Source organism: Scardinius erythrophthalmus (genome assembly GCF_964197995.2).
Source record: "Scardinius erythrophthalmus genome assembly, chromosome: 5".
NCBI classification, from domain to species: Eukaryota; Metazoa; Chordata; class Actinopteri; order Cypriniformes; family Leuciscidae; genus Scardinius; species Scardinius erythrophthalmus.
The window spans coordinates 48,613,906-48,641,200 of NC_138225.1; the positions used below are offsets into that span (position 1 = coordinate 48,613,906).

The window sequence follows — 27,295 nt, forward strand, 5'->3', positions numbered from 1 at the left end:
TCTCACCACTACTGACCGGGACAACCCAAAACACTTGCCCTTTCAGAAGCCCTTTTCACACAGAGATTCCAGTGAGTGGAGGCGGGGCTAATTTGCATATTCACAGAACCGCGTATACTAAATGAAGCAAGGGTGTAGAGTATGAAGAATTTTTTTTCAAGGAAAAACGTTTAAATATGTCATTTTGGTGATCAGAGATGAGTTTTAAGGGATAAAATGATTGACTACAGGAGAACTTTAAAGTTGGCATGACACGAAAGTTATGATACTGTTTTATTCTTATTCTTTATTGTGATGAATATCCAAGTAAAATGACTTCTCAAACAATAAAAAAATGTATGGTGGGACTTGATTTTGTCCACCATGAATGAATTGGTTCATTGAATCGTTGTGGTTTTCTATTGGTGGATATCCCTAATAGCACATGTACATCACGGAGACGACATTTGATGTGTGTATTTACATCTGGAAGACGTATTTTTTAGAGTGTTTGCTCATCTACAATATGTTTATAGGACGTTTTCTATCAAATGTCAACTAGACGTTTAGAAAATGTCTTTAAGATGTTTTATGATTTAGAATGTATGTAAAATTGACATCTTAAAGACATCTATCAGATGTTAGTGAACAGCAGATGCTTTCCAGATGAAGTTATCTTTAACAGACATCTTGTAGACATACGTGTGCTATCTGTCCGTGACAGACAGATTGTCCCACCCTCGTGCCAGTACAACACATCATCAGAGAAGAGAAGTCAGGAGGGGAAGTTATTTTTATTAAATATTATGAGGGCACATGAATAATAATAATAAAAAAACATTTATAATAAATGATCCAATATTTTATTAAAAATATAAGAATAGTCAATTTTTATATAATCATGACTTTATTTGTTTACACTATAGGCTACCATCCCTATACATAGTCTACTGTTAAAAGCAGGCAAGGATCAAAACTCCATCAGATAGGAGAAAATAACCGTGAGAGAAACCAGACTCGGCAAGGCACATAAATCTACAAACCATTATGTAGTTGAATACACTAAATGTATGCCTCATACTAGGCATTAGTTCTTTGAATAAAATATCAATTTAATATGTCCGAAGACAATTTTTAGTTGCAATAGATGATGTGTGGTAATTTAAGTCCCTCCTACAACAACTGAGTGATGCCAGAGACACAAATGTTGTGAGTGTCACCTAGCAAGTCATGTCTAATTTTGTAACATAGTATTCTCTTAACGAGACCGTAGGAATCTTATGTGGCCTGTATCGGAATTAAGTCTTTTGATTTGTCAGGTCTTTTCCCATAATTCCAGCAGAAGCGCTGTGCCGCAGACACTCCGGAAGTGAGGCGTTTATTGACAATATGGCGACCGGGCCAGCTAAGAAGGGACTGGAAATTTTTCGGGTTTGACAGTGAGCGCAGATGTGGAAAAGCAACGCGAAAGCTGTGCGCGATAGAAAGTTATGAATGAAGGGACTCGGGAGCTGTCGGGATGTTGTCTCTGAGCTGAGCGAGTGTTCACAGCTTCAGATTCATCATGTCGTTCTTCAGGCGGAAAGGTAAGGAAGTGCTCCGCTCGATGATGATGGACAGTTTGGGCTTTTCTGGACCGATGATGAGCTCACGTCCTCATGAATGTGACATCAAAACTCTTTTATTCTTTTATTCTTTATGTTGGCCGTATAATCCCTTTTATGCATATGCATATCTTCTGCCCATCGTGTAAAACAGCTATCGAGGGATTGGATATTCCCGATTCGAGTGTACGTTTTGATATTTAGATCACCAAATGAAAACTTGTTAATTATAGTCGCATGTTTTAGTTGAAATAACGCTGATTCCTGAAAAAAAAACAAAAAACAAAAAAAACATAGATTGTACATGTTCGAAGTAACACGCATATGGTGTAGTGTCAGTCGTCTGACAGGCTATAGCCATGCCTGAAAAACCTCATGTTGGAATATCATAATATGAATGAAACAAGCATAATTTTATGAATCATATCCTGAATAAACATAAATAGAAGCAAAAACAATTTAAAAAAAAAGATTCTTGCTTGATCCCATTTCAGTTGATTTGAAGTTTTTGACAAGGAATAGGCTAGGCCTATCTTTCATTCACATCTTTGATCTGATGGCATAAACAAGCTAGATTGTCAAAGGTCAAATAGAAATGTTGTATCTATTCTATTTAGTCCAGTAGTTCTCAACCTTTATGACTCAAAGGCCTCCTTTGTCCCAGAAAATATTTGACGGCCCTACATTTTAAGCTGATAAAAATAAATAAACTCAAAAACCTGTCAGTTTAATGTTGTACATCTATCTATCTATCTATCTATCTATCTATATATTTATTTTTTAAGCTTCTTAATTAAGATTGGGTTAATATATTTAAATTTGCTGAGGCCCTCTAGTGGGCCCCATCCCCGGCCCCTGGTTGACTATGGGTGTGTTGACACTTGGCATGTTTGGTTAGATTAAAACAAACCTGTTTATGTCTCATCGTAGTCGCGATGTTGCCCATCACAGTTCAGCACAGGCATCAGAACCGCGTCTCCTCGCAGCAGATCTTCATTTGTGTGTGACGGAGGGTTTCCTGATGCTGTTTTGACTCCTTTACTCATTTTATAAGATCTTCATGTTCTCAGCTGGTCAAAATACCCTCATATGTAGGCTACGCACATATAACGAGCGCATTTAACCCAGAACACAGCATTGTTTTGGATGTTTGGTAAGTTCTCGAAATAGACATAATAAAAGCCGACCAATCAGATTGTGAACGTATCCCTTCCTATGCCTTTAGGTTCGGTAAAATTAAAATGCCAGTGTGAACGCTACAAATTTAAAAAGCTTGCTAAAATGACCTGGAATCATTTTTTTTTTTTTATTGGTCCGGATCAAACGAATCAAGTGAACCAGCTGTTCATCCGTCTGTCCTTTGAAGAAGGATTGGCCAAAACGAGTGGAAATGCTGCTGCTGTCTTTAGTTGTAAATACATAATAAACCATAAGATTAATCTGCAGTTTTGTATCTTCACTAAATAAAGTGACAATCTTTCCCAGAATCCCTGTTCGCATGACAAAGAGCATAAACATGTATCCTGTGACAGTCAGAGCCCCAAGGGAAGGAAGGATGCCCTCTTAGCCCATGTCCTATTTACCAGGAACCTTTTCTCTTTGTCCTCAGTTATGCAGTTTTGCCATTATACTCTGTTTTCTTTATCCATCAGTAGGGATGGGAATTGATAAGAATTTAACGATTCCGATTCCATTATCGATATTGCTTATCGATCCGATTCCTTATCGATTCTCTTATCGATTCTTATTGGGTGAGGGAATAAGTACAAATTTGTTTGTATTAACTCGCTTTAATATCTGATCAGAAGACACAGCACAGAGTATACACAAATTATGTGTAGCAACCTCAGAACAAACCTAAAAGTAGGTGAGCTACTTCTCAAAGTAAAGTCCAGGGACCTATAGCCTAGGGCAGTGTTTCTCAACCAGTATGCCATGGCACACTAGTGTGTGCCTTGAAAGATTATCAAGAAGAGTGCCTTAGGATTAGGAAATTGACAATTTTCACATTCATTGGTCCGGACAAAAAAATAAATAAAACTGCCATTTATGTGCCATAAAAACTAAAAACACAGACTGAAAACAGTTTAGGAAGAGCTTGTGTCTTTTGGAATATTAACAGTGCTCATTTGGATTAGGCTATTGAGTTACTAAAACAATCTTTGTCAAATAATACACGGGTTTTCTTCACATTTTGAACGTTTTTGTTTCCATTTGTTTAATTTCAAGATCTGATGTGACTTATCCATTGTTGTTTTTACAGCTACAAAGCTGGGAGCACTAAATGATATTCAGTCACTTTATACACGCTTTTAACATTAAATAAAGCACAAAAATAGTACCTGATATTATCATTGCCACACTTTGAGATTGTTGTTCCAGCGCGACGTCGCAGTAAAATAGGATCCGTTTCAAATAGAATCGTCGCGTGTCGCGGCTGGTTAAACTTTGATTAACATGGAAAATTATACTTTTTATCGCGTGTCGCGCCGTCGCGTCGCATGTAGTTAGGACGCGGTCAGAGCGCTTCTGCCTCGATGCCATGTTTGTTTGCTCATAGTGTTTGCTACGTTCTGAACCAAAACAACGCAGCACGTGTGTGACGTCGTGTCACATTTGAACGAGCGGAACCGATAAGCGGAATCGTTAAGCAGGCATACTAACGGTTCCAAGGAATCGATTCACTGGGCACCGGTTCTGAAGAAGAACCGGTTCTCGGTTCCCATCCCTATCCATCAGAGATATGTGAGTTAATATATCTTTTGAGCACAGCAGAGAATTATGATAAAAATGCTGCTCATTGTAAAGAGAAATGAAGTCATCCTCACTCTTCGCTTGCACTCCTGCCAACAATGATCGGGATGTTGGAAATGCTTGTCGTTTTGCGCTCCATGATGCTAGTCTGTTTGTTTGCCACTGGGGTTTTGTTTTGTTTTGTTGATAACCTCCAGCAAGGCCTCACCCCATGCAAATAATCCAGAAAACATGCAGTGGAAAAACTCAAGAATAAGTGATGTGTGGATTGGTGCAACAGCCTTTTTTTGCTTCAAATAATGGGTGTCTGTGACTGGTTCCCAAACGGCTGCTGTGCTGGATAATCATTAGGACAAGAAGAGATGCCATCAATTATAAATGATATTTCCTATGTTCTTTATCTTACAGCTAAAGGAAAGGAACCCGAGAGACCAGCAGATGCCAAAGCCAGCAAAGGTGAGGGTGATAGTCCTTTTTCTTTGTTGTAACTTTTGTGATGTTATGGTGGGCTGTGCTAGAATGTAGAACAATAGACCAGGTTAATTTGTATCAAGTTATACTGGTAGTTTCAGTTGCTTGGCATGTGACCCAGACTGGAAATAATAGTGTAAAAAAAAAAAAGTGAGGGACTAAAGGTCAGTTCACACCAAGAAATGATAACTATAATAATTACTAGGCAATATTAGCATCCACACCAACGGATGATATCATTCTGGATTCTGATTGGCTGTCTTTTTTTTAATCATTCATCAGATGGAAAAAAGTTCAGAAGTGATTCCAATGATAGTTTCTCGGTGCCATTATTATTCTAGTTGTGGTGTGGACTCTGCTATTCTTTTATATTTAGAATGATTTTTAGTACTTTATCTTAATAGTTAACGTCCTTGTGAGCGGGCCTTTTCTCAGGCCTGTTTTGCATTGTGCTTGCAAGCTGCGTTTAACGGAAACTTGTTTCTGCCATTGAATAAAAAAGGTTATTGTTACTCTTTATCTCACAATTCTGACCTTTTTCTCTCAAATGCGAGTTTATATCTTGTATCTCTGGCTTTATAACTCGTAATTGCAAGTTATAAACTTGGGAGTTGCGGGAAATAGTCGGAATTGCAAGATTTCAACTCACAATTTTAACTTTTTTTCACGCAATTGTGAATATATTTCCAAATTCCTACATTATTTCTCAGAATTGTAAGATATAAACTCGGAAGTGCAAGAAAATGACAGGGAATTGTGTACATTTTTTTTCTTAGAATTGTGAGATATAAACTTACAAATGTGAGTCCAAATTGCGAGTTTATATCCTATTTCTATTACATAGAAAAAAGTGTGAGGTACAAACTTGCAAGTCTATTCCTCCCAATTCAGATTTTATATGACATAACGTTCTAAAAACTTGACACTCATGTTAAAAGTTCAACTTTAAAAAAATCATCCATCTGTAGACCTTGAGGTGTTTTCTTTTTCTTTTCTTTTTATCATAAAACGTATTCTGTGTGAATTGTCCCTAAAACTTAAATAATTTTTGATTCGAGATTTTAAAAAGTCTCTGCTAAGTGTGATATAGAACAATATTATTGCGAGCCATTGGCCGCTCAACAAGAAACAAATAGGGAAAGTGAGCAGGGTTGGTGTAACAATTTGTAGAGTTTATTTGGAAAAATGAACAATGTGTCCTAAACAATCACATTCTCAACATTCTGCACGTAAATGTAAAGAAATTCTGCTAACTCAGTTTGATTCAAATTATAGAATTTTTATATATAACCGCTTTATGCGCTCTATAAAATTTCTAGGGTTGTAACACTCAAAAGCTTTGCAGGTTTTATAGACTTAAATGAATAACTAGCCAGGGGAGGACATGTAGAGGTTTATCAGCGTGTGGTAAGCATTTCTGACCAAGATTAGCAGTGAAGGATTGTAGATTGGAACTGGAGTCAAATGCAGAATTCTATTGTGTATGAATGTTCCTTCTCTGTGTGCTTGTCTCCTGCCCCAGTGTCGCCCCACTCCCCCTCCCTCAGCGGGCGTAACCATCATGCTATCCTGGAGGCGGCGGGACCCAGTCATGTGGCCATCAATGCTATCTCAGCCAACATGGACTCGTTTGCTCGTGGCCGCACTGCTATCCTCAAAAAACAGCCTAGCCACATGGAGGCAGTACACTTCGGAGACTTAGGTACACCAGCCATGAATTATACGTGCCATTCAATACTGATTCAAAATGAAATGCTGATTCTGTGTCCAGAAAAACTTAAAAAAAAAATATGATATATTTATTGTAGTATTTTCAATTTTACAGACAAATAAACAGTACAATCACAGGACAGGACCAAACGCAACTACACACACATAAAAAATAAATAAAAAACCAACAACAACAAAAAACTTCTTCGGTTAAATTCAAGTTTGCAGTTAACCACAACACTAAGCACAGGCAAGGGAGGTCAAAACAGATTTTTGGGACATTATGGACAAAGATGAACTTGTACAAATGGACCAAATGAGATATGTAAAAAATTATTATAATAAAAGATACCGCATTGGTAAATTTGCAGTGAAGACACTGTGAAATTTAAGGAGAGTGACAATGTCCATAACTTTTGTGTTGAATGATTTTATTTTTTTCATCAAATATTGTAACTTTAATGTTACAATATTTAATGAGAGATTGAGTCTGAACTTTCATTAGAGGCTTTCCAGCCAGAGGAATCTTTTGATAGTTCCTAAAAGTAATGGCAGAAGTATCCACTTTTTGGCGTGTTCACACCGCAGGAACTGGGAACGAATTTAGTTCTAGGAACGCCTTTTGGGGAACTAAATTACCAGCACAATAGGAACTACTAGTGATGTAAGTGTACGTTGATTGGTCGAACGCATGCCATACGAAACCGCACCCGCCTTTAAAAAAAAAAAAAAAGTGTAAACGCACACATTTAAGACATGAACATACTGAGGCTAATATTAACAACATTTACCTATCGCCTTTGTCTGCCATCTCCGACATAACAAAAACACAGCTCCGATCACGCCGTCATCCATTCCATGTTGTTGAATGTTGCGCTTAAATGACGTCGCTGTCGGTGAGTTCCTTCTGGCGGTGCGAATGCAACCAGGAAATAGCCCTAGGTGAACATTTAGTTCTCGGGGATCCGCCCTGGTGGCTAGTTACTATAACTACCCGGTGTGAAAGCTCTTACTCTAAACCATTTGATCTCAAAGCTGCTCTACTTTTCTTTACTTGAACAAGGCTTGCAAGCAACATTTGTTTTAAGACTTACTGTTTTGTGCTGAGCATTTTATTTTTTATTTTATTTAAAGTTTTGAAGTTATATTAACAAACACAAAAGCATAAAACAGTCAGGACAACGAAACACGCATTTGTGCTGAGCATTTTAAATGAAATCTGGTGTGTGTCAGCGGTCGAGGGAACAGGAATTCTCACATTAGTTGGAGGATTTAGTGACGCTTTCTGGAGTGTTAGAAATGGCTTTTGCTGCGCACTGGCTGCATGGATTTTATGTGGAGTGCCGTAATCTCTTAACCTTTTTATAGCTCTGTGATTGGTGGAAACCTGTTCAGACAAACTCCTCCACTTTAAACGGGTACTGTGAATACGTCCGTGTCTGTTTATCTGTTTCTCCAAGTTCTTCTTTTCACAATAGGCCTGTCACAACTGTTATATAACCACCTAGTTAATACTATTATTATACCTCATCATTATTTTTGCTCTGTTTTCCAGGAAGAGAAAGACTAAACCTGTAAATATTAAATGCGTATGTGCTAATATTTTCTTTTTTCTTTTTAATCCACGTTAACTGCACCGAAATGAATATTCGAAAATGAATAACGAAACCGAAAATTCAAGATGCACTTGGCCGAAAACCGAAACCAAAAGTGACTTTAAAATGTATTTAAAAAAAGATATATATTTTGTTTAATTGTATTAATATTACACTTTCTAATTAATTTAATTAATTTTCAAAATTCATGAAAATTTTAATTTTTGGAAAATGGAATTAAAGTTGATTTTAATAATCAATTAAATTAATTAAATGTATTTAATAACACTCAAATAAACTGAGTTTAGCAAAAAATGTAATTGAACATAGGGCAGTTTTCATATCAACTTTTAAATAATAGAATTTAAAATGTCCTTGGCCATCTCAGAGCATGGATATAAACAATTGTTGTAAAAACAAAGTGTAGCAACATTTTTAATTTTGCAGATTGAACTTAAATTTACAGTAACAAACCATATATTTAATTAACAGAAATAATGTTAATAGACCAAATTACTAAATTCTGTTTTTTACTTATACAATATACTAGGGCTGTTTTCGACTAAGGATTTTCATAGTCGAATCTGATTCGTTAGATTTTGCCGTAGTCGACTGATAGTCGAACCTTTTTTTCTTTTTCTTTTTTTTTTTTAGATAGCAGCTAGATTTTTTTCCATTTCAAACAAAAGAGCTAAAAACACATATATATCACACATATATCATAACATTTCATAAACATGAGGAGCAATATGAGAGAGAAATTTGGTGATGGTTGTTTAGGTACATTAAACCACGTAAAGCTTTTTCACGCCCATGAGAACCGCGTGGAGTCAACTCACAGCCGCTCCGCTGCCCTGCTGAAAATGTGAAGCAGAAACGCTTAATATCAGATAACGTCCATAATAATTGGACTCTGGGTTCGATTTTTTTGACCATTTTCAGTGGTTATGAGGAGCAATATGAGAGGGAAATTTGGTAATCGTTGTTTAGGTACATTAAACAACGTAAGCACATGAGAACCGTGTGGAGTCAGCTTTTTAACGCACATGAGAACCGTGTGGAGTCAACTCACAGCCGCTCCGCAGCCCTGCTGAAAATGTGAAGCAGATTTTTGAATACATTTTTATTTATTTACATTAGTAAGCTACAGGACATCGTCTTTCAAAACATGACCTGCGCGAAAGCGAAAAAATAAAATAAAAATGGTACCCAGCCCTTCTGAAAATGCGAATGCGTCTCTGTCCCCAGCACATTTCAAACCAAACTGATGCCCATGTATTCGACTATGAGGTTCATAGTCGAATCAGACCTCTCCGAATCGAATCGTCGAATCCTCGACTATTAGAAGTCAGCCCTACAATATACTGACAACCACCTTAAGATCACCACAGGTGGTAATGAGAAAAACAATAATCATCATAAGTAGCTTTTCCACAAACTGAGGTAAATGCTAATATTTAGAAGGTGCACACAGTGTCATACACGCAAATACAAAACCCATTATGGTATTAACACACAACACTAAAATAATGCAATAAACATTAATTTAACCACATACAATGTAACCCTAATGTACATAACTGACAAGAAAAAACTAAGCAGAAACAGTTATTTAAATGAAATCCATAAAATGTTTTTTTTTTTTTTACTGTAATTTATAAGATGACTTAAGAACATTTATAAGATGTTCTTTTTCACCTCCAAAAACTGTACATGGAGCAGTATTTTACTGTAAAATGTCCCATTAGATCAGTTTGTCAGGTTTTTACTGTAGCGTTTTTAGTCTTTGGTTGCCAAACCAGTGTTGCAAGGTGACTTGGTAAAGACAATGCTTCTAACGTCAAATCTTTACGTGTTTTCTCCCACACAAAGAGGGCTGGTATTTTTCCGGCTCAAGTACCGTTCTTTGCGTTCTGATACTGGAATCATTTTGTAGATTCCTGAGTTCACATCTCAACCATCTTCTGGTGTCCTGTGGTGTTGAAACAGGAAGGTGTGGACTTTTCAAAGCATTCAAAGGAGGTCACTGCTCTATTATAAGATTTGTTTTGTGTATGTGTTTATTTATGGAACAAAGCCTGTGCCGCTGCTGTATAAGAAGTAATAGATGGCTGGGTGTGATCTGGAGATCCCATGGGTTTGAGTTGGAGGCATTACAGGTGTTTGCTGTAGGCATCATTACTGTTGTTCATACTTTAGGGTTTTTGAACAAACATCTAATACTAAGTGTTTTTTTCAATATTGTACAGTCCTATTATCAATGCATCGCCCTGGGATCCTATTGGGGACTATTGGACAGGCAATCATTGCTTAATTTAATTATTCTTATATATATATTATTTTTTTAGTCAAGTTTTTATTGCTATATGTTTTGTTTGTTTTTGTTATTGTTTATTGTGTTTTGTTTATTCCTTTTATTGGGTTTTGGTTTTATTGTTTTGTTGTTTAGTGTTGTGGTCATTTTGTGTGTGTTTTTTGGGTTAGTTATTGGTTATTTTTATATTGATTATTTATTTTTTATTAATGTTTATTTTATTTTATTTATTTATTTATTGGTTATTATTTGTTTTGTTTTGTTCAGTTTTTCCTCTCTTCACTTTATAAGTAGGTTGAAGTTTGATCACATTTCTAACAGCACAAATGGTATTACCTGTCCAAACCCTCGTTTTTAACAACACATTCTCACTCGTGACATATTCAAGCTGTGTCAGGACTCCTCGGTTTTACTTTTTAACACACAGGGTAACTACCCCTTTAGCGTCATTTTTCAATGTGCTGGGTTCTCCATTGCTTTCGGCGTCATACACAGACGTGATGGGCAAGCAAGTTTTATCATCACAATGAAATTATATATATATTGGGGACGGGGGTATAGTTTTGCCATTATTTGCCATTACTGCCATTACATTATTTGCCATTACTGAGGCACCTAGATTATGATGCCAGGCGTAGCGACTCTCCAGGCCTACACATACACAAACTCTTACATATATATATATATACAGATATGCAATCCCCCCATATATCCCCCCATTTTCTTCATATAAAGATATCGGATGGTTTTAGAAGACTTTGATTGCAACACGAGATGTTTGTAATAATTTTATTTTGAATGCTGTTTCAAATGCAGCCTCAATGCGTTATTTGACCCTTGGCAATTAAGGATACAAGTGATGGATCCGTCACGGCCTAGCCTACCCTTTACTTTTTTGAGAGAACTTGCCAGATAACACTTTTAAATGCAAGTATTGGGTTTCAACTTACTCAGATATCTAATGATGCAAATGTAAAAATAAAAAAAACATATAAAGCAGTTCAAATGTTGACTTGCGATTTTATATAGTTTCTACTCTTTATAATGTACAGAATTGGTCCAAGGCAAACATATTTAGACAGGTTGTGAACCCTGTTTTTGTTTTCAGGCATTGTAATGTAACTTTCAAAAAAGTCCAGTACAAACACTCGTCAACGGCAGCTGTCACAGTTGCTATAGGTGACAAGAACAATCCTCTGTAAGCTAGACTGTTTATCAACGCCTGGTCCAAATTTCGAGGCCTTCGAAGGATACAGCCTCTGAATTGGGACACAGCTATAATGTGACGAGTTGAGAGTGAGAACGTGTTGGATTTTTAAAGGGGTTATATGTGAAATTCAGAAACACTAGTTATTAGCAACACCGGTGGCCGTTAAGTGAACTACAGCCTGGATCTTATGACTAGAATGCGGAACAGTCACGAAATTGGGAGCTTTGTGTCGTGTCACACATTTAAACTATGCTTTTTTTCTTCTTCCCTGAAATAATAATATTACAATAAGAAATGTAATAAATACTAAAAATGCGATTTGGCATTTAAAAATTCATTTATGCAGCCGTCATGTTCTGGCTAGAGCGTGAAAATTACCAATCAGCGCATTCGTAGAGAGCTATTTTTCAGCTGTTGATGATTGGATGGAGCAAAGTAATCAGTGTGGACCTCATTGAAACTCGTGAATTACAGCTACACCAGCCACAACTTTATCTAGACACATACTGGATAAGAACATCCTGATCAAACCTGCCAGATCCAACAAAAAATACAAGTTCGAGATGCACTGAATCCGTTAAAACTCCGTTAAAGGGGTCATCGGATGCCTATTTTCCACAAGTTGGTATGATTCTCTTGGGTCTTCATGTAAAGTTTGTAATATTCTTTGGTTAAAGTTCCTCAATGGTTATGTAAAACCACCCTTTTTACCTCCTCAAAAACCGCTCTGTTCACAGTCTCTTAATGTTGTCTCTTTAAATGATGAGCAACTGCTCACCCCACCCCTCTCTTCCATGGGGGGTGTCGACACAAGACACGTAAAGTGCTGCCTTGGCAGACAGTATACAAATGGCTGAGAGCGGAAATATGCTAATACGGGACAGTCCGTCAGTGGTCGTGGGCGGAGCATGAGCAATATGACATCATATTGCTCAGATAATCCAATCGGCTTGATTATTGGGAGTGTTTAGGCTTTTTGAAGATTAAAAAAGGAGTGAATGTATTTTTTTCATTGTATGGTGATTGTGTCCACACTGCAAAGACACTCACCATATAAAAGTGAATTTTGCATCTGATGACCCCTTTAAGGAAAGTCTAAAATGTAAGTTTTACCTACTAGCCTGTTGCTCAGTTTAATATATTTAGCAGACTAAAAAAGTTTTGTAGAGTAAATGGGCTACATTGTATGACTCGAACCTGCGCAAATTGAGTGCCAGTCACAAAGCCGGTCACAATTAACAAAGCTGTGAAAGAAATAATTAATAAGAAATTAATGACATCTACTGTCCTGCAACAGAACAATAAACAGGTGGTCACCCCACTTACGACCCCAATCCTTCACATAAAAATCAGTCTACAGGCTTTCATTAAAATTCTTACATATAGCCCCTTTATGTATGTTATCTCTCGATTTAAGAAACATGGTTTGTAGCACTGGGGTTTAAAAAGTGTTTTTGCTTTTCAGGTCGTTCCAGTGTCAATTACCATCTTCAAGAGACTCGCTCTCGGCTTTCTAAAACCGTAGACCAGATCCTGCGAGATAATGTGGCCATGCCATACTTCATACAGTTTATGGAGACTCGCTCAGCTGATCACCTGGTCCGCTTCTGGCTTGAGGCTGAGAGCTTTCGGTCCACTAGCTGGTCGAGGGTCAGAGCACACAGCCTCAACTCAGTCAAACAAAGCACCTTGGCCGAGCCGGCGACTGCTCTGGGATCTCCCGACTCCCCAGAATCCCCAGGCGACCCCAGCAGGCCCTCAGCTCTGGACGAGGGAGATGAAGAGGACCCCTTCTCCTCACGGACATCCTCCAGACCTCACACCCCCAGCCCTCAGGACACTAACTCTTATACCGGGGCTCTGATTGGCAACCGGAACTCTGTTAGCTCAGAGGGGGCGGCCCGGCCTGGCACACCCCACCTGCAGCCCACCGTAAGATCAGAAACGCCCACCAGACAGCCCTCCTCCAGGACAGGCACTCCAGTTAAAGGCCAGTCTCCTGGTGGCCTCCGTGAGCTTTCTGAGAAACTTATGAAAAGTGAGTACCGATGTAACAATTACAATGTAATCTTATTGTATTTCTAGTGTTTTAGCTGTTTGTTTCGACATCATTCCTACACTGAATCCCTCCAGCTATAGACGATAACTATAACTGATGACTAAAGATTCTAAAAATAGTTCTAAATATAAAATAATAGCAGAGTCCACACCACAACTGTAACGATAATGACACAGACAAACTATATCATTGGAATCACTCTCAGAACGTTTTTTTTCCCCAGCTCATGAACGATAAAAGAGCTCGAGCATTTTAAGTCCGCATGAACTGGCAGTTTCAAACGACTTTTCTCCAGTGTTGTGACGTATTTCCAAGTGAAATGGAATATTAAACAGAGGGCAGGGTTTTACTCTAGCGCTCCTCCTCTCCATGTCTCGCTCATAGCAGACTAACGGTTTCAGGGGAGTGGTTAAGCGTTTTCAACCCAAGCCGTCAAGCTGACGTCATCAGAAAGGGAACGCCATTCCAGACCGAAGTAACTTTTCAGATTTTGATTAAAGATTACCATGGCTAACAATTTTTTTCTGTGTATTAACTTGCACGGATTAATTGTTCACCACAAGATTAGTAATATGCACTAACAAAGTAAATAGGGTCCATTTTGATTTCATGTCGACTTTAAAACAGCAGTCAAAACTGTAGCATGTGCTTAGAATAAACAGAACAATACTGTGCATTGGTGTGTGGACGCCTAATATAGTTATAGTTATCTTTATAGTTATCGGTGTTGGAGTAGAATGTTCTGTGGTATGCTATTAATTACCACATACAGTAATCAAACCCTTCCCTCAATTTTGTTTTTGCAATATTGCATTTGCAATGTGAAGCAGTAATCTGAAGCTTGTATTTTTGTTAAAGCACTTTTAAATGTTTATTACTGGAGATGCATATTGTCTAAATGGTCCTTTAGGTGAACCTCTGGATATTTTTTATTATCATAATTCCTTTCCAGGTAGTTATGTCACATCCCTTCCTGGTATCCTGACATGGACACAAAAGCAAAACTTAGTGTGAAACTAGTTAAAAGATAAAACTCTGCCCAAGCAAGTAGATTTTTATCACAAGCAAGTAGATTTTTATCACAAGCAAGTAGATTTTTAGCTTCATGTTAACACATGATGTTTAGCCTAAATGTCATTGTTATGCTTTAGAAACAGTAGAGGCATGCCGCATGCCTGATATATCAGTACCAAAATTTCTTTTGTGTGTGTTTTTGAACTCTGACCTGCAAATTTGATGTTTGATCAGTAGAGGATCTAAATTACCTCATTAGTAAATAAAAGAAAAAAAAAGAAAAAATTAAAACTGCAGGGTTTGCAGTATTCATTAGTAATTATGCAAAAACTGCACCCTAAACTTTCGTTTAAACTGAGCATTCCAGAGCATGTGCTTAACTACAATGAGTTTTTCATGGTTAGTGGCTTTTTACCATTACAACATATTCCTTTCGTATCAGACGATGACTTTTAATATCCATGCGGCATTGGTTTTATTGAGCAGGCTTGGTAAATGATCCCATTTAGCATCTTGGCAGTGGACTACAATGAACAGAAGTCAGGAGCTGAGTATTCATTTATGGCTAATACAAAGAAACTCCAAGCTGTAAAATCGGTGAATGGAAAAAGTCAGTTGAGCCGAAAGACATCAAATCAGCTTAGAAGGGGAGTCAGATCCTATCAGCCCGTGGCTTCTGCATCGAGAGTATTCAGTGTCTTAAAAGGGAACACGTCTTTGTCCACTTCATTACATTTTATAAGGCTGGATCTGGATTTTCTGAACGGCTCATATGGATTTTATGAAAAGAGCTTCAACATTTAAACATGCTCTGATGAGTTTTGTCATCAGACAGACAACCATTAAACCCAAACACTTTCAACATGGCCTTTAAACACAGAATCTTACTTTTCATGGCCGATCGGCAACCTTAAATCTTAATATGTATGTATGTGTGTGCGCATATATGTGTAGATGTAAACTTGTATATTTATATATATATATATATATATATATATATATATCACTGTAAAAAGATATTGTTGGTTTAACGTAAAAAGTAAGTTAATACCTGGTTGCCTTAATTTTTAGTACGTTGAAATAAAAAATTTGAGTTAATACAATGGAGATTGGTTTAATTAACATACACTCAAAATATTATGTTATCTGAACCACATTCATTATCTAAGTTGATTTGGCAAAAGATAAAAAGTTGTGATAACAAATCATGAAAATAATTTTTTACAGTGATACATGAACATATACTTCTGTAAAAGATTTAGTTTTCTGGTGTCTCTAACACGGTCTTCAGTATGAAACGTGCAGATCCTGTATTTGAGTTTGATATTAATGTTTAACAAGGTGTAGACGTACGATTTGTCCCTAGGCCTTTGCTCTAACTGCACTAGACATTTGTTTGATTAATAGTGACACTAAAGCGCACATGAGGCTTTGATAAATAGCCATGGTTGAAATGTGAATTATTACAGTTCTGTGAATAGGGATGTTGAATATAAAGGTAGATTGATTCTGAAATGTCTTTTATCTTTTCCTTTCTATCCCTTCTCAATTTCCACATATTTTTTGTTTGTAGGTATAGAGAGGGATGCTGTTAACATTTTCACCAAGTACATATCTCCAGATGCTGCTAGGCCTATTCCCATCACCGAACAGATACGCAACGACATCGTGGGTAAGAGAATTCCTCATCACAAATGACCTCTGTGTTTAATGACTGCTTAAGAAGTACTCCAATGTTTTTTTTCTGTGTTTGAACAAAAATATATATTTAAAAGAGATACTGTGTGATTAGTAAATTAGTGCCTGGTTTTATGGATTCATCCTCTGGATGCTTGTCATTACATACCTTATTTTAATTTAAGTGTATTTTTATGCATTTCCTCAAAATCACTGTCCTTGATTAGCTGGAATGGACTTAATTTTAATAAGGGTTTCTGTTAAGATGGTGTAGATTTAATTTTTTTTTTTACTTTTTCCAGCGAAAATCTGTGGAGAGGACGGACAGGTGGACCCAAACTGCTTTGTCATTGCACAATCTGTTGTTTTCTCCATCATTGACCAACAGTAAGTAATTTCACTCTGTTTTCTGTCCTTGACTGTTATTGCTCTTGTATCTATAGAAGTGTACATTTATCAGTTTTTATTCTTTACATGCAATGTTCTCAAGAGGCAGACTGTGTAAGCATGCAGACTGACGTCTTTGGCCGTTCATGAGCATTAAGTATTTTTTAACTATTTTCCTGCCAGTGTTTTTGAAAAAAGTTGCCAGCCAGCGCCAGCATTTTTTATCATTTCCCCCAGAATATTTTGTTGTATGAATATCTGAACATGCAATAAATCAAAAGTAAAACAGGCACTCTGCTTTAAAAAAAACAACAGAATCAGTTTTAATATAGCTTCATGGGTCCTGGGTCGAGTTTACATTCGTTAACATTAGGCAGTTTTGATTTATATGCTGTTTAATGTTGATGATCGCATTATTTTACATATGCATCTGCTTACATATGCTATCGCTTGTTTCTGCACGCACCTCTGGAAGGAATTTTTTTTAAATAACCCCTTTAACCATGACTTCTGGCAAGTTTTGTGGATAGAAATGGACCTTCATTTTATAATTTTCATTTTATAATTTTAGACAGGATTATTCATGCTTTTTCATGATTATTTCTTTTTTCTGGGCTTTTCATAGATCTCTAAGGCTCTTTGGTAATTGAATGCTATTGTGGGGGGGCCATTAATGCTGACATTAGCCTAATCGAAAATATTTCCATATGTGGCTCTTTCCTCCTTTCTTGTCAACAAGTGGATTCAGAGCCACCACATTAGTAGCGCCGCCGGTCGCCATGTTTCAGTGTTTTTAGGTGTGTAAGTGAATGTCGTGATATTAGGCCTACTGATCATGTGAATATTTTGCTACGCCGCTGCTGAATACATTGTAGGGGAAACACGGGTCATTACTGCTGTGCTGTTTGGAAACGTCCGGTGTTGAAGCTTTATTCACAAACAAACAGCAACCGCCTTTTACAGTTCCTCCTGAACCAAAACAACAAGCTTATGCTGTGTTCACATCATGCCGTAATTAGAAGATGGCAACCCGTACTTGGAGCTGCTGCATTTCTATGGCAGCACACGAAATTAATCTGCAGCAGTCAGATGGTACAAGTTAGAGCTAAGGTGTTTACATTCATTATTATTGTAATATGTGCTTAAGACATGAGGTAATATAATGCCGAATCGAGGCTTTGCAGACTCTGCCGTGTGCGTTCTTGTGTTTTGAAGAAGGCGTAGCTTAGAGTTCTCAACGGGTCGGGTCGGCCCGACGGGACCCGCGAGTTCGGGCCGGGTTCGGACGCCGTGACGCCGCTGCGTGCACGCCTTTAGCCTGGAGAAGAAGATGGAGTTGGTGAAAAGTAAACTTGCCGCAGGTGAATTCACCGTCGCTACTACAGGAGTGGAAAAATCAGAGGTCTGGAAAGTTGTTTGTATTGTTTGTATTGTTAAAAGGCGTGAACATTAAAGGTTGATTTGAATTCCCGTCTGCTGGTCATGATAATACGTGTATGAGAGAAAAAAAAAATGTATTGTGATGTGTCGGGTTACATTGGGTCCGGGCTTTAAAAGCCACGGGCCGGGCCGGGTCGGGTCGGGTCGGGTTGTAATTTTCAGGCCCGTTGAGAACTCTAGCGTAGCTTTGGAAACTCTCTGAAGGGAGGGTGGGATTTCATGCTTGTAAAGCTAGCTTGCTATTGCTAGCCTCTCCGAAATTGCCTACCCTACCTTTAACATTGTCATATCCATTAGCATGCTAAAACTATTCAGAGATTTGTGATGATTGAAATATATTTTGCTCCAATCCTTTGTTCTCCTCCTAGCTGTTTTTGAACACAAACTGCTTTTGCTAGGTGTAGATCTGGGGCTGTGCTGCCTCCATGGAGGTGCTACTTTAATTGCTTCTAATGAAATTTATTTACAGGACGGGGGGTATGAATTGTTATTTTGCCTTAATTTTTTATGTTAATGTATTCCATTTTTTTTTTTTGTTACTGTTTTATAATTAATCATACAAAATTGACATATTAAATTGACAGGCCTTATCTTAATGAATGATGTGACTCTCTTTGCTCTCTATTTCTTTGAAATGTATTTATGCAGTCGCTTTTCTTTCAGTATTTACATGGACATGTTCTGGCATCTGTTTCACAGGCACTTTAGCGAGTTCTTGCGCAGCCATTATTTCTGTAAGTACCAGATCGAGGTGCTGACCAGTGGCTCTGTGTTCCTGGCGGACATCCTTTTCTGCGAGTCAGCCCTCTTCTACTTCTCTGAGGTGAGGATGCTTATTCATGACTGACCAACAGGCATCTACCTCTGAGCATGTTTAAAGGAATTTTACACTTAAAAACCCCAATATTCCTGTTTTTCATTTATATATGCATTTTATATATATATATAGATGTTGAATTATATATAATGTGCTGTACTTTTAAATGTGCTTTAAAATTGGATTTAAGTGTTTCATGAGTCCAGATGTTAGGTGTCCTGTTAGAACACACTTTCAAGTTGAATTTATGCATAGAGCTGTATAAGCACAGGAAATATGCTGAGCTCGACAATCTGCTCAAAACCTGTTTCAAAAAGGCAGAATTCCCCAAAAGTGCAAGTGTGCGTAAAACTTGATGGATTTCTGATCCAAGTACATTTAAAGTGCCAAGGGATTATAAAGTGGGATTGAAACCTAATTCAAAGTGTGTGCGCGTTTGTGTGTCAAAATAGTACATGGAGAAGGAGGATGCAATGAATGTGCTGCAGTTCTGGCTGGCTGCAGAAAACTTTCAAGATCAGTTGGCTGCCAAGAAAGGCCAGTATGACGGACAGGAAGCCCAGAATGATGCCATGATCCTTTATGACAAGTATGTCCTATTTTGGCACATTATTTCTGTCTAGTACTAGAGATGGATCAGGATGGTCAACTAACCGACTAGTCATCAAATTATCTGTACGATATCTATCAAATTATTTTGTACGATTTTTTTTAACCTTTTTTTTTTTTTTTTAATTGGTGGTACGATAGTTAGGATGAATTTGGACAACTTCTCAAAATTTAGGTTTTAGCCATTTTGTTTTCTTTCATTGATTTTGAAAAAGAGCATTTCAATTCCACTTAAAAAGTAAAACTTGTTTTTAAACTTGTTGGAGATAAATACAAAATTTAAAGTATTCTCAATGTCTAAACTATAATGCATGAAAATTACCCCCTCATTTTGTTCTGGTCTGTTCCACGCTGTCCTGCGTGTTTTTATTTTTTATTTTTATTTTTTACCACTACCATTCAAATGTTTGTGTTGGTAATATTTTTTTAACTTTTTTTTTTTTTTAAAGAAGTCTCTTCTGCTCACCAGGACTACATTGTTGTGATCAAAAATACAATAAAAACAGTAATATTGTGAAATATTATTACAATTTAATATAACTGTTTTTTATTTTAATATAATTTTTCTAAATGTAATTTTTTCCTGTGATGCAAAGCTGAATTTTCAGCATCATTAATCCAGTCTTCAGTGTCACACGATCCTTCAGAAATCATTCTGATATGCTGGTTTGATGCTCGACAGCATAACGATTACTCTAGGTTAGGTATAGTTAGGTAGACAGATGACATGACAGTTCATATGCTCTCCTTAGGTATTTTTCACTCCAAGCCACAAATCCATTGGGTTTTGGTGACTCAGTACGGATGGAGATCGAATCCAATATCTGTCGAGAAGGCGGACCTCTCCCAGACTGCTTCAACACTCCACTAAGACAGGCCTGGACCACCATGGAGAAGGTGGGTTACGTCACCAACACTTTTATGTAAATGTGTGCAAGGGATGATAAAGATGGTAGGTTTGTGTTGCGAAGAAAATTCCTACTGAAGTTTTCTTGTTTTCTCAACCTCAGGTTTACATGCCAGGCTTCCTGTCAAGCAACCTTTACTACAAGTATTTGAGTGACCTTATTAACTCTGTACGGGTGGACGAGTACATTGGAGGAAATGCCAACACTCTGAACCAGGGCTGGACCCAGGAAGTCGACCGCAACTCAGGCGTCACGGAAGGGTCACAAGCCCAGGTGATTCACTGGTTCGATGGCGGCACAAAAGGCCATATGGCTCTTTTTTTAAATTTATAACAATACAATGATTCTTCAGGAATATGGCTGCAAGTATGAGTAACTTTGTCCTGATATCCCAAAATGTTTTCACTTCTGGTTGCAGCAAGGTACTAAAAAAGCAGCAATCAAGATCCTGAAGAACTTCGATGAGGCGATAACGGTGGACATCGCCAGTCTGGACCCTGAGTCTCTCTACCAGAGACCGTATGCTGGGTGAGTCTGGGTTTGAAACCCCCATACTTCCTTTAGCGCTGGGCGGTATGAGGATATATAATGCGGCTAGGGTATAAAGTGTTTATCGTTAGAGAAGCCGTGAATAGCATGCGATCCCGAATTCAGTTCTCTTTTGTGGCTTATTGCACTTAAATGGTCAAATACACACACACAATTATGTAAAAATGTCCATCGTGTGGAGTATTCTCATAAACACAGTCAGTTATGTCGTACGTGAATGTTAACAGTTGACAAGTCCAAAAACGTACATTTGGTCCATGCATTCAGACTTAAAGTGACAGTAGACAAATATACCTTCCGTCTGTTTCAGTAAATGTTAATCAAACAAGACAGAACATCACTCAATGCTCTGAATAACCTTTGTGTCTTTAAAAAGAATCGGTTTATATTTAATATGTATAGAGAAGACTATGCAGTGTTTTATTTTTACATTTGATTTTTCAATTTCTGCAGTATTTCTTACATGTAACCTACTGTACATCGTAGTTTAATTTGTTTCTTTGTTCTGTTGTTAATTCCTATTGTTTGAATTATTTGCTTCTTTGCTCTTATTTTTAATAACAAAAATAAAATAATTTCAGGCTGACGTAGATGGGAAAAAAAAAAATATGTAAACATAAAATGTTAGCTAAAAATAAAATGTACCATTTTTTTCGTGGTCCGATTGAGCCAGCAGAAAAAAGATCCTTATTGTTGAGGCCTGGTAATATACACAAAACATTCAGATCCAGATTCATTGTGTCTCGCTTTCATCTCAGAAGAATGACCTTTGGAAAGGTGAATGAGCTGGGCCAGTTCATCAGAGAGGCCGAGCCAGAACCAGATGTGAAGAAGTCCAAGGGTAGGACACACAAACACACACACATTTGATTTGTCTCCTCTCTCTCTCACTTAAACACAATTGCACATGTTGTGTATTGTGAGTTGGCTCTTAGTTATGACATGCTGAAGTGCTCTTGTGTGGAGAGTGTTGCCATGGCTATAAGTAGTCGGTGATGTGGGGTGATTGTGGTGAAGAGCGGTGGAAAGCAGGATTCACTGCTCTGTCCAGCTCACTCACTCACTCTCACTGTTTCCTTTCTGACAGGTTCCATGTTTTCTCAAGCAATGAAGAAATGGGTGCAAGGAAACTCAGACGAGGTGTGCACCTGCTTATTGCATTCCTATTACATGTGCCATCTTTTTAATCAGTGGTAATTGATTTATGCTTGTTATGCTTCATGATATACTGACTTTGTTTTTGGTTTCAGGCACAAGAAGAGATGGCATGGAAGATTGCAAAGATGATCGTAAATGATGTCATGCAGCAGGGACACCATGAAAGCCCTGACGTAAAGTCCACAAAAGTACATAATTTTATTTTGTCTTTGCATTCATGCTTGAACTTATGGGATAGTTGACCCAAAAATTAAAATTCTGTCATTTAATTCACGTCGTTACAAACCAAGACTTACTACATTCTTTGGAAAACAAACGTGATTTCTCAATCTTTATGCTCCTCATTTGCATATTGATGCACCAAAATATATATGTATGTGTATATATGTATATATGTGTGTGTATGTATGTGTATATATATATATATATATATATATATATATATATATATATATATATATATATATACATACATACATACATACATACATACATACATACATACATACATACATACATACATACATACATACATACATACATACATACATACATACATACATACATACATACATACATACATACATACATACATACATACATACATACATACATACATACATACATATATATTTTGCAAGTTCTCCCACTTAGAAATCATGGAGGGGTCTGAAATTGTCATCGTAGTTGCACGTCCACTGTGAGAGACATAATCTAATTTTTTAATCTAACTATTTATTTGTATGGTACAGCTGGTACTGATGGGTTTTTTTTTTACCAAAAACGTGAGTTTTAATTTACCCAACAACCAAAAGTTTCAGTTTGTAATTTTGGGTTATAAATTAAACTAGTCATTGTAGAGGTTTTCAGCGACAGGTTACCTCTCAATATTTTTATATTTTACATATATACATGTTTGGTAATGGTGAAGTGCATCCACACTTCTGACATGTTTACATGTTATTGATCTGTGTTGTGTGACACTGCAACAGTCAAAATGCATTATCAGAGAAGTGCTAATTAAACTTCACTTTTGGTTAATGATTTTGGTCCTCCAAAACTAAATTTAAAACTGAATATTCGTCTTCGGTTTAGATTTTTATTTTATTTTGGTGCATCATTTTACATACAGTGAAGTTGGGTTGAGACAGGTGCTGTCAATCTAAAAAACAACAACAAAAAAAAGACAAAATATAGTGAGTCAAGAAATGTCACAGAAAATTTTACATCAGCGATGCCAAATGACACATTACACAGCTCTGTGGAATACTTGATTCTGATAGGTCAGTCGCAACCATAATCAATAACAGTGCTGTATAATAGACGGCTCATCCGCCGCCATCTTGGCAGGATACACTATCCGTTGCCATGGTTACTTCAACAGTGAGACCAAGAGAAATAGCGGCAGAGAGAGAGAGAGAGCAGCTTGATATTTGTTTGCGTTTTGCAATACGGCACACTTTCTTGGGAATAAATGGAGAAGGAGGAAGCGAAAGGAAAGGGGCTCTATCGGGAGAGACTAAATATCAACGGCATTTAGAGAAACTGCTTGACAATAAACTGACAGCAGCGACAGCGAGCTCAGCATGATTGCAAAAGCTACACATTTCAGTTCCAGATCTTAAGAGAAAGAGAATAAGAGAAATTAATACTCTGCTAGTCAACTAGAGTTGTTTAATTTGGTATAGATATATCTGTACCACAAAATGTTTCAAGTCACTTTTTTCAATGACGTACGACTCGCATTGACAGAATGTACGTTCTGTCCGCTTACACGGCAGGTGCAAATGCACGTATCAGATTTATTTCCACTTATGAGTGATGCGTGAAACCTCAAGTATGACTGAGCTCCCGACTTTTACAGGTTTGTGGGTTTGCACCCAGTCGCAGCAGACTTGTTCATAAGCTTCTAATGACTTAAAGCTTCTGAACTCTTGCACTGATACCATAAACCAGGTAATTGACTATGTCAGGGTATGTGAAAGGTGGTAGGAATTTTCATTACTTGGTGAACTTTGCCTTTGCATGGTTGTTGTGTATTCATAGCTAATTTATAGCCTAGTTAAAACCAGACCATTCTCAGTAGTAACTAAGCTTCATTATTAATAACTCATTTCCAAAGGGGCGTCACCAACGGCCCAATCATCTTGTCACAGTTAAAATCCTCTTTTACATGTAATTTAATTTCCTACCGTTTCGGAGAGAAATGTAGTAGCACGTTCATCTGCCAGTGGGACTTTCATGGAGACTGTCCTCATGTGTTTACAATTTGAATATAATAATGCATTTAAAATTTGGTGCGCTTCACCAATGGACGTCGCTCAAATGCCTCTGGGCGCAATTGGATAGACCTAAAACCAATCAGAGCGATCGTCATTGTGTAAAGCCCGCCCCAACGTTTCTGATTGGTGCCGCGATTTCGACGGATTAGAAATGGGCTTGAATGAGCTCTTTGCCAGACTACTTGCAGAGCAAAGTTGTCTGAGTTTTCCCAGGCTAGCTAATTTAGGCTTCTTTTAGAATCGCAGGTGTACTTCTTTGTGATTCAAAATTTCTGTCTGAAATATCTGATCTGTTCTGTTTTCATCAGCTATGAGCCTCTGGTTCAGTGTGGAAGCAGCTCGTTCCATCCCTCCTGACGCCCAAACAACCTGAAGACCAACACAGAGCTGAACTGCGTTAACATATCATTGAGGACCGAAAGAGGCATTCCGTGACTTCCTGCATGTGTTTGTGTGTGAGAGCCTGAGTGTTTAGATATGCACACTAATAATAAGCCAAAATAAGATTTCTGTATGATCCACCCCATCATTTCTAGCACTCAGAAGGATTTGTGTTTATTATTTAAAGATGTGCGAAATGAGTTAAAGTACGGAAGTAAATAAACCAGTCAACAAACAAGCGCGAGCTGTCGCACAGCAGACAAACAGAACAAGACTGAATGAACATTGACACAAGCTGTGGAACTTCAAAAACCACCTGAGTCGCTGTTGCGTTTAGCTTTTACCATGTCGACCAACATGAAGCACACGGGAATCTGAACAGGAACTGGTCTACGAAGTGGCGGAGACTAGTTTACTAAGATTTTTCCTTCCTCATCTTAGTTCTTATCTCATACTTCTCTTTTATCTTTCTTTTTCATTCACCTTTTTAAAGAGTGGCTGTTAAGTGCTTAGGTCCTTTTTTAGTACAAGTAAAGAGAAAAACAAAAATGCAGATATACCCAAGGTGGCTATGAACAGTTTTATGGTATGTCATAGTGGATGTAAGTCAATCAGTGTCTGAGACTGTTCTGTCCCGCTCTCATGGAGCTGAAGTGACTTATGTTACATTTGAAACTGGAATGGGAACAGGAGAATGTTCCCTGACTGCAGAACTCCTTCTACCTGATTCTAGACTGTAGAGATACGCAAACTGAACTGCAATGTTTATCCCCGTTCTATATAAATGTGGATTCCTGGTTTCCCGCCATATATTAATGTTAGCTCTTTTTATGGTGATTGTCTTTTTTTTTTTATGATATGTCAAAACTCTGTCTAAGCAAATCTCAATTTGAAATGCGTACTTGGACATGAAGTTATTGCTTTGGACCTCATTGAGATGTGGACGAGAAACAGGCAAAAGACTTTTGGTACTATGTACCACTAATATGTTTTCTGACATATATGTGTACTTAATCTATAATATATTTAAATGTGTTTGATTTAAATACATATAATGTTGAAACGTCCCTTGACACAGTGTTTGTCTTTTGTTTTTGTCTTTACCTGTGTATGCAGGTGGATATACCGATATGCACTGTGAAATTGGATTTGAGCCCAAGTATTGAGCATAACTCGGTTAAAAATGAATTAAGAGAAAATAAAGTTACACCAAAGTCAAAATTTTAGATAAATAAAAAGCATGCATTTAATGCTTTAGCAGAATTTAAGTTGTGTAGGCGGGGCTTACAGAGTAAAGTTCTCATTGGCTAGTGTTTTGGCACGACAGTTCATCGACCAATAAGTAGATGGTTAAATACCAACAACAAAAGCATTGAAATATTGTTTTGCTTTCCACTTCATATTAGTTCCATCACAAAGGTTTTGAAAGAAAATGCAAAAAGCATTAAAATACACTCACCGGCCACTTTATTAGGCACACCTTGCTAGTGCCGTTTTGGACCCCATTTTTCCTTCAGAACTGCCCTAATCTTTAGCGGCATAGATTTAAAAACGTGCTGGAAACATTCCTCAGAGATTTTGGTTCACGTTGACATGATAGCGTCACACAGTTGCTGCAGATTTGTCGGCTGCACATCCATGATGTGAATCTCCGCTCCAGCACATCCCAAAAGTGCTCAACTGGATTGAGATCTGGTGACTGTGGAGACCATTTGAGGAAAGTGAAATCATTGTCATGTTCAAGAAACCAGTTAGAGATGATCTGAGCTTTGCGACATGGTGCGTTGTCCTGCTGAGAGTAGCCATCAGTAGATGGTACACTGTGGTCATAAAGTGATGGACATGGTCAGCAACAATACTCAGGTAGACTGTGGTGTTTAAATTATGCTCAATTGGTACTAAGGGGCCCAAAATGTGCCAAGAAAATATCCCCACACCATTACACCACCACCAGCAGCCTGAACCGTTGATACAAGGCAGGATGGAACCAAGCTTTCATGTTTAATTTTGACCCTACCGTCTGAATGTTGCAGAACAAACCAAGACTCATCAGACCAGACAACGTTTTTCCAATCTTCTGTTGTATAATTATGGTGAGCCCATGTGAAATGTAGCCTCAGTTTCCTGTTCTGAGCTGTAGCCCATCTGCTTCAAAGTTTGATGTGTTGTGCTTTCAGAGACACTCTTTTGCTGACCTCTGTTGTAACGAGTGGTTATCTGAGTTACTGTTGCCTTTCTATTAGCTGGAACCAGTCTGGCCATTCTCCTCTGATCTCTGGCATCAACAAGGCATTTTCGCGAACAGAACTGCTGCTCACTGGACATTTTCTTTTTTTATGACCATTCCCTGTAAACTCTTTAGATGGTTGTGCATGAA

General features: G+C 37.7%; 1 protein-coding gene across 2 annotated transcripts; it reads left to right on the top strand.

Moving 5' to 3' along the window:
• The first annotated feature begins 1,152 nt into the window (after window positions 1-1,152).
• On the top strand, window positions 1,153-25,985 carry akap10 (A kinase (PRKA) anchor protein 10). Of its 2 annotated transcripts, none has more exons than XM_081367002.1 (15): window positions 1,153-1,565; window positions 4,746-4,793; window positions 6,331-6,510; window positions 13,103-13,675; window positions 16,284-16,382; window positions 16,690-16,774; window positions 18,914-19,037; window positions 19,484-19,620; window positions 20,393-20,537; window positions 20,651-20,821; window positions 20,967-21,076; window positions 21,856-21,938; window positions 22,185-22,237; window positions 22,348-22,443; window positions 24,846-25,985. In XM_081367002.1, the coding sequence occupies exons 1-15, from the start codon at window positions 1,544-1,546 to the stop codon at window positions 24,849-24,851; spliced, it is 1,932 nt and encodes a 643-aa protein (XP_081223128.1). In that variant the 5' UTR covers window positions 1,153-1,543; the 3' UTR covers window positions 24,852-25,985. The 2 variants fall into 2 exon arrangements, with proteins under 2 accessions (XP_081223128.1, XP_081223129.1); XM_081367003.1 differs by having other exon boundaries at window positions 21,859-21,938.
• Window positions 25,986-27,295: the final 1,310 nt, after the last annotated feature.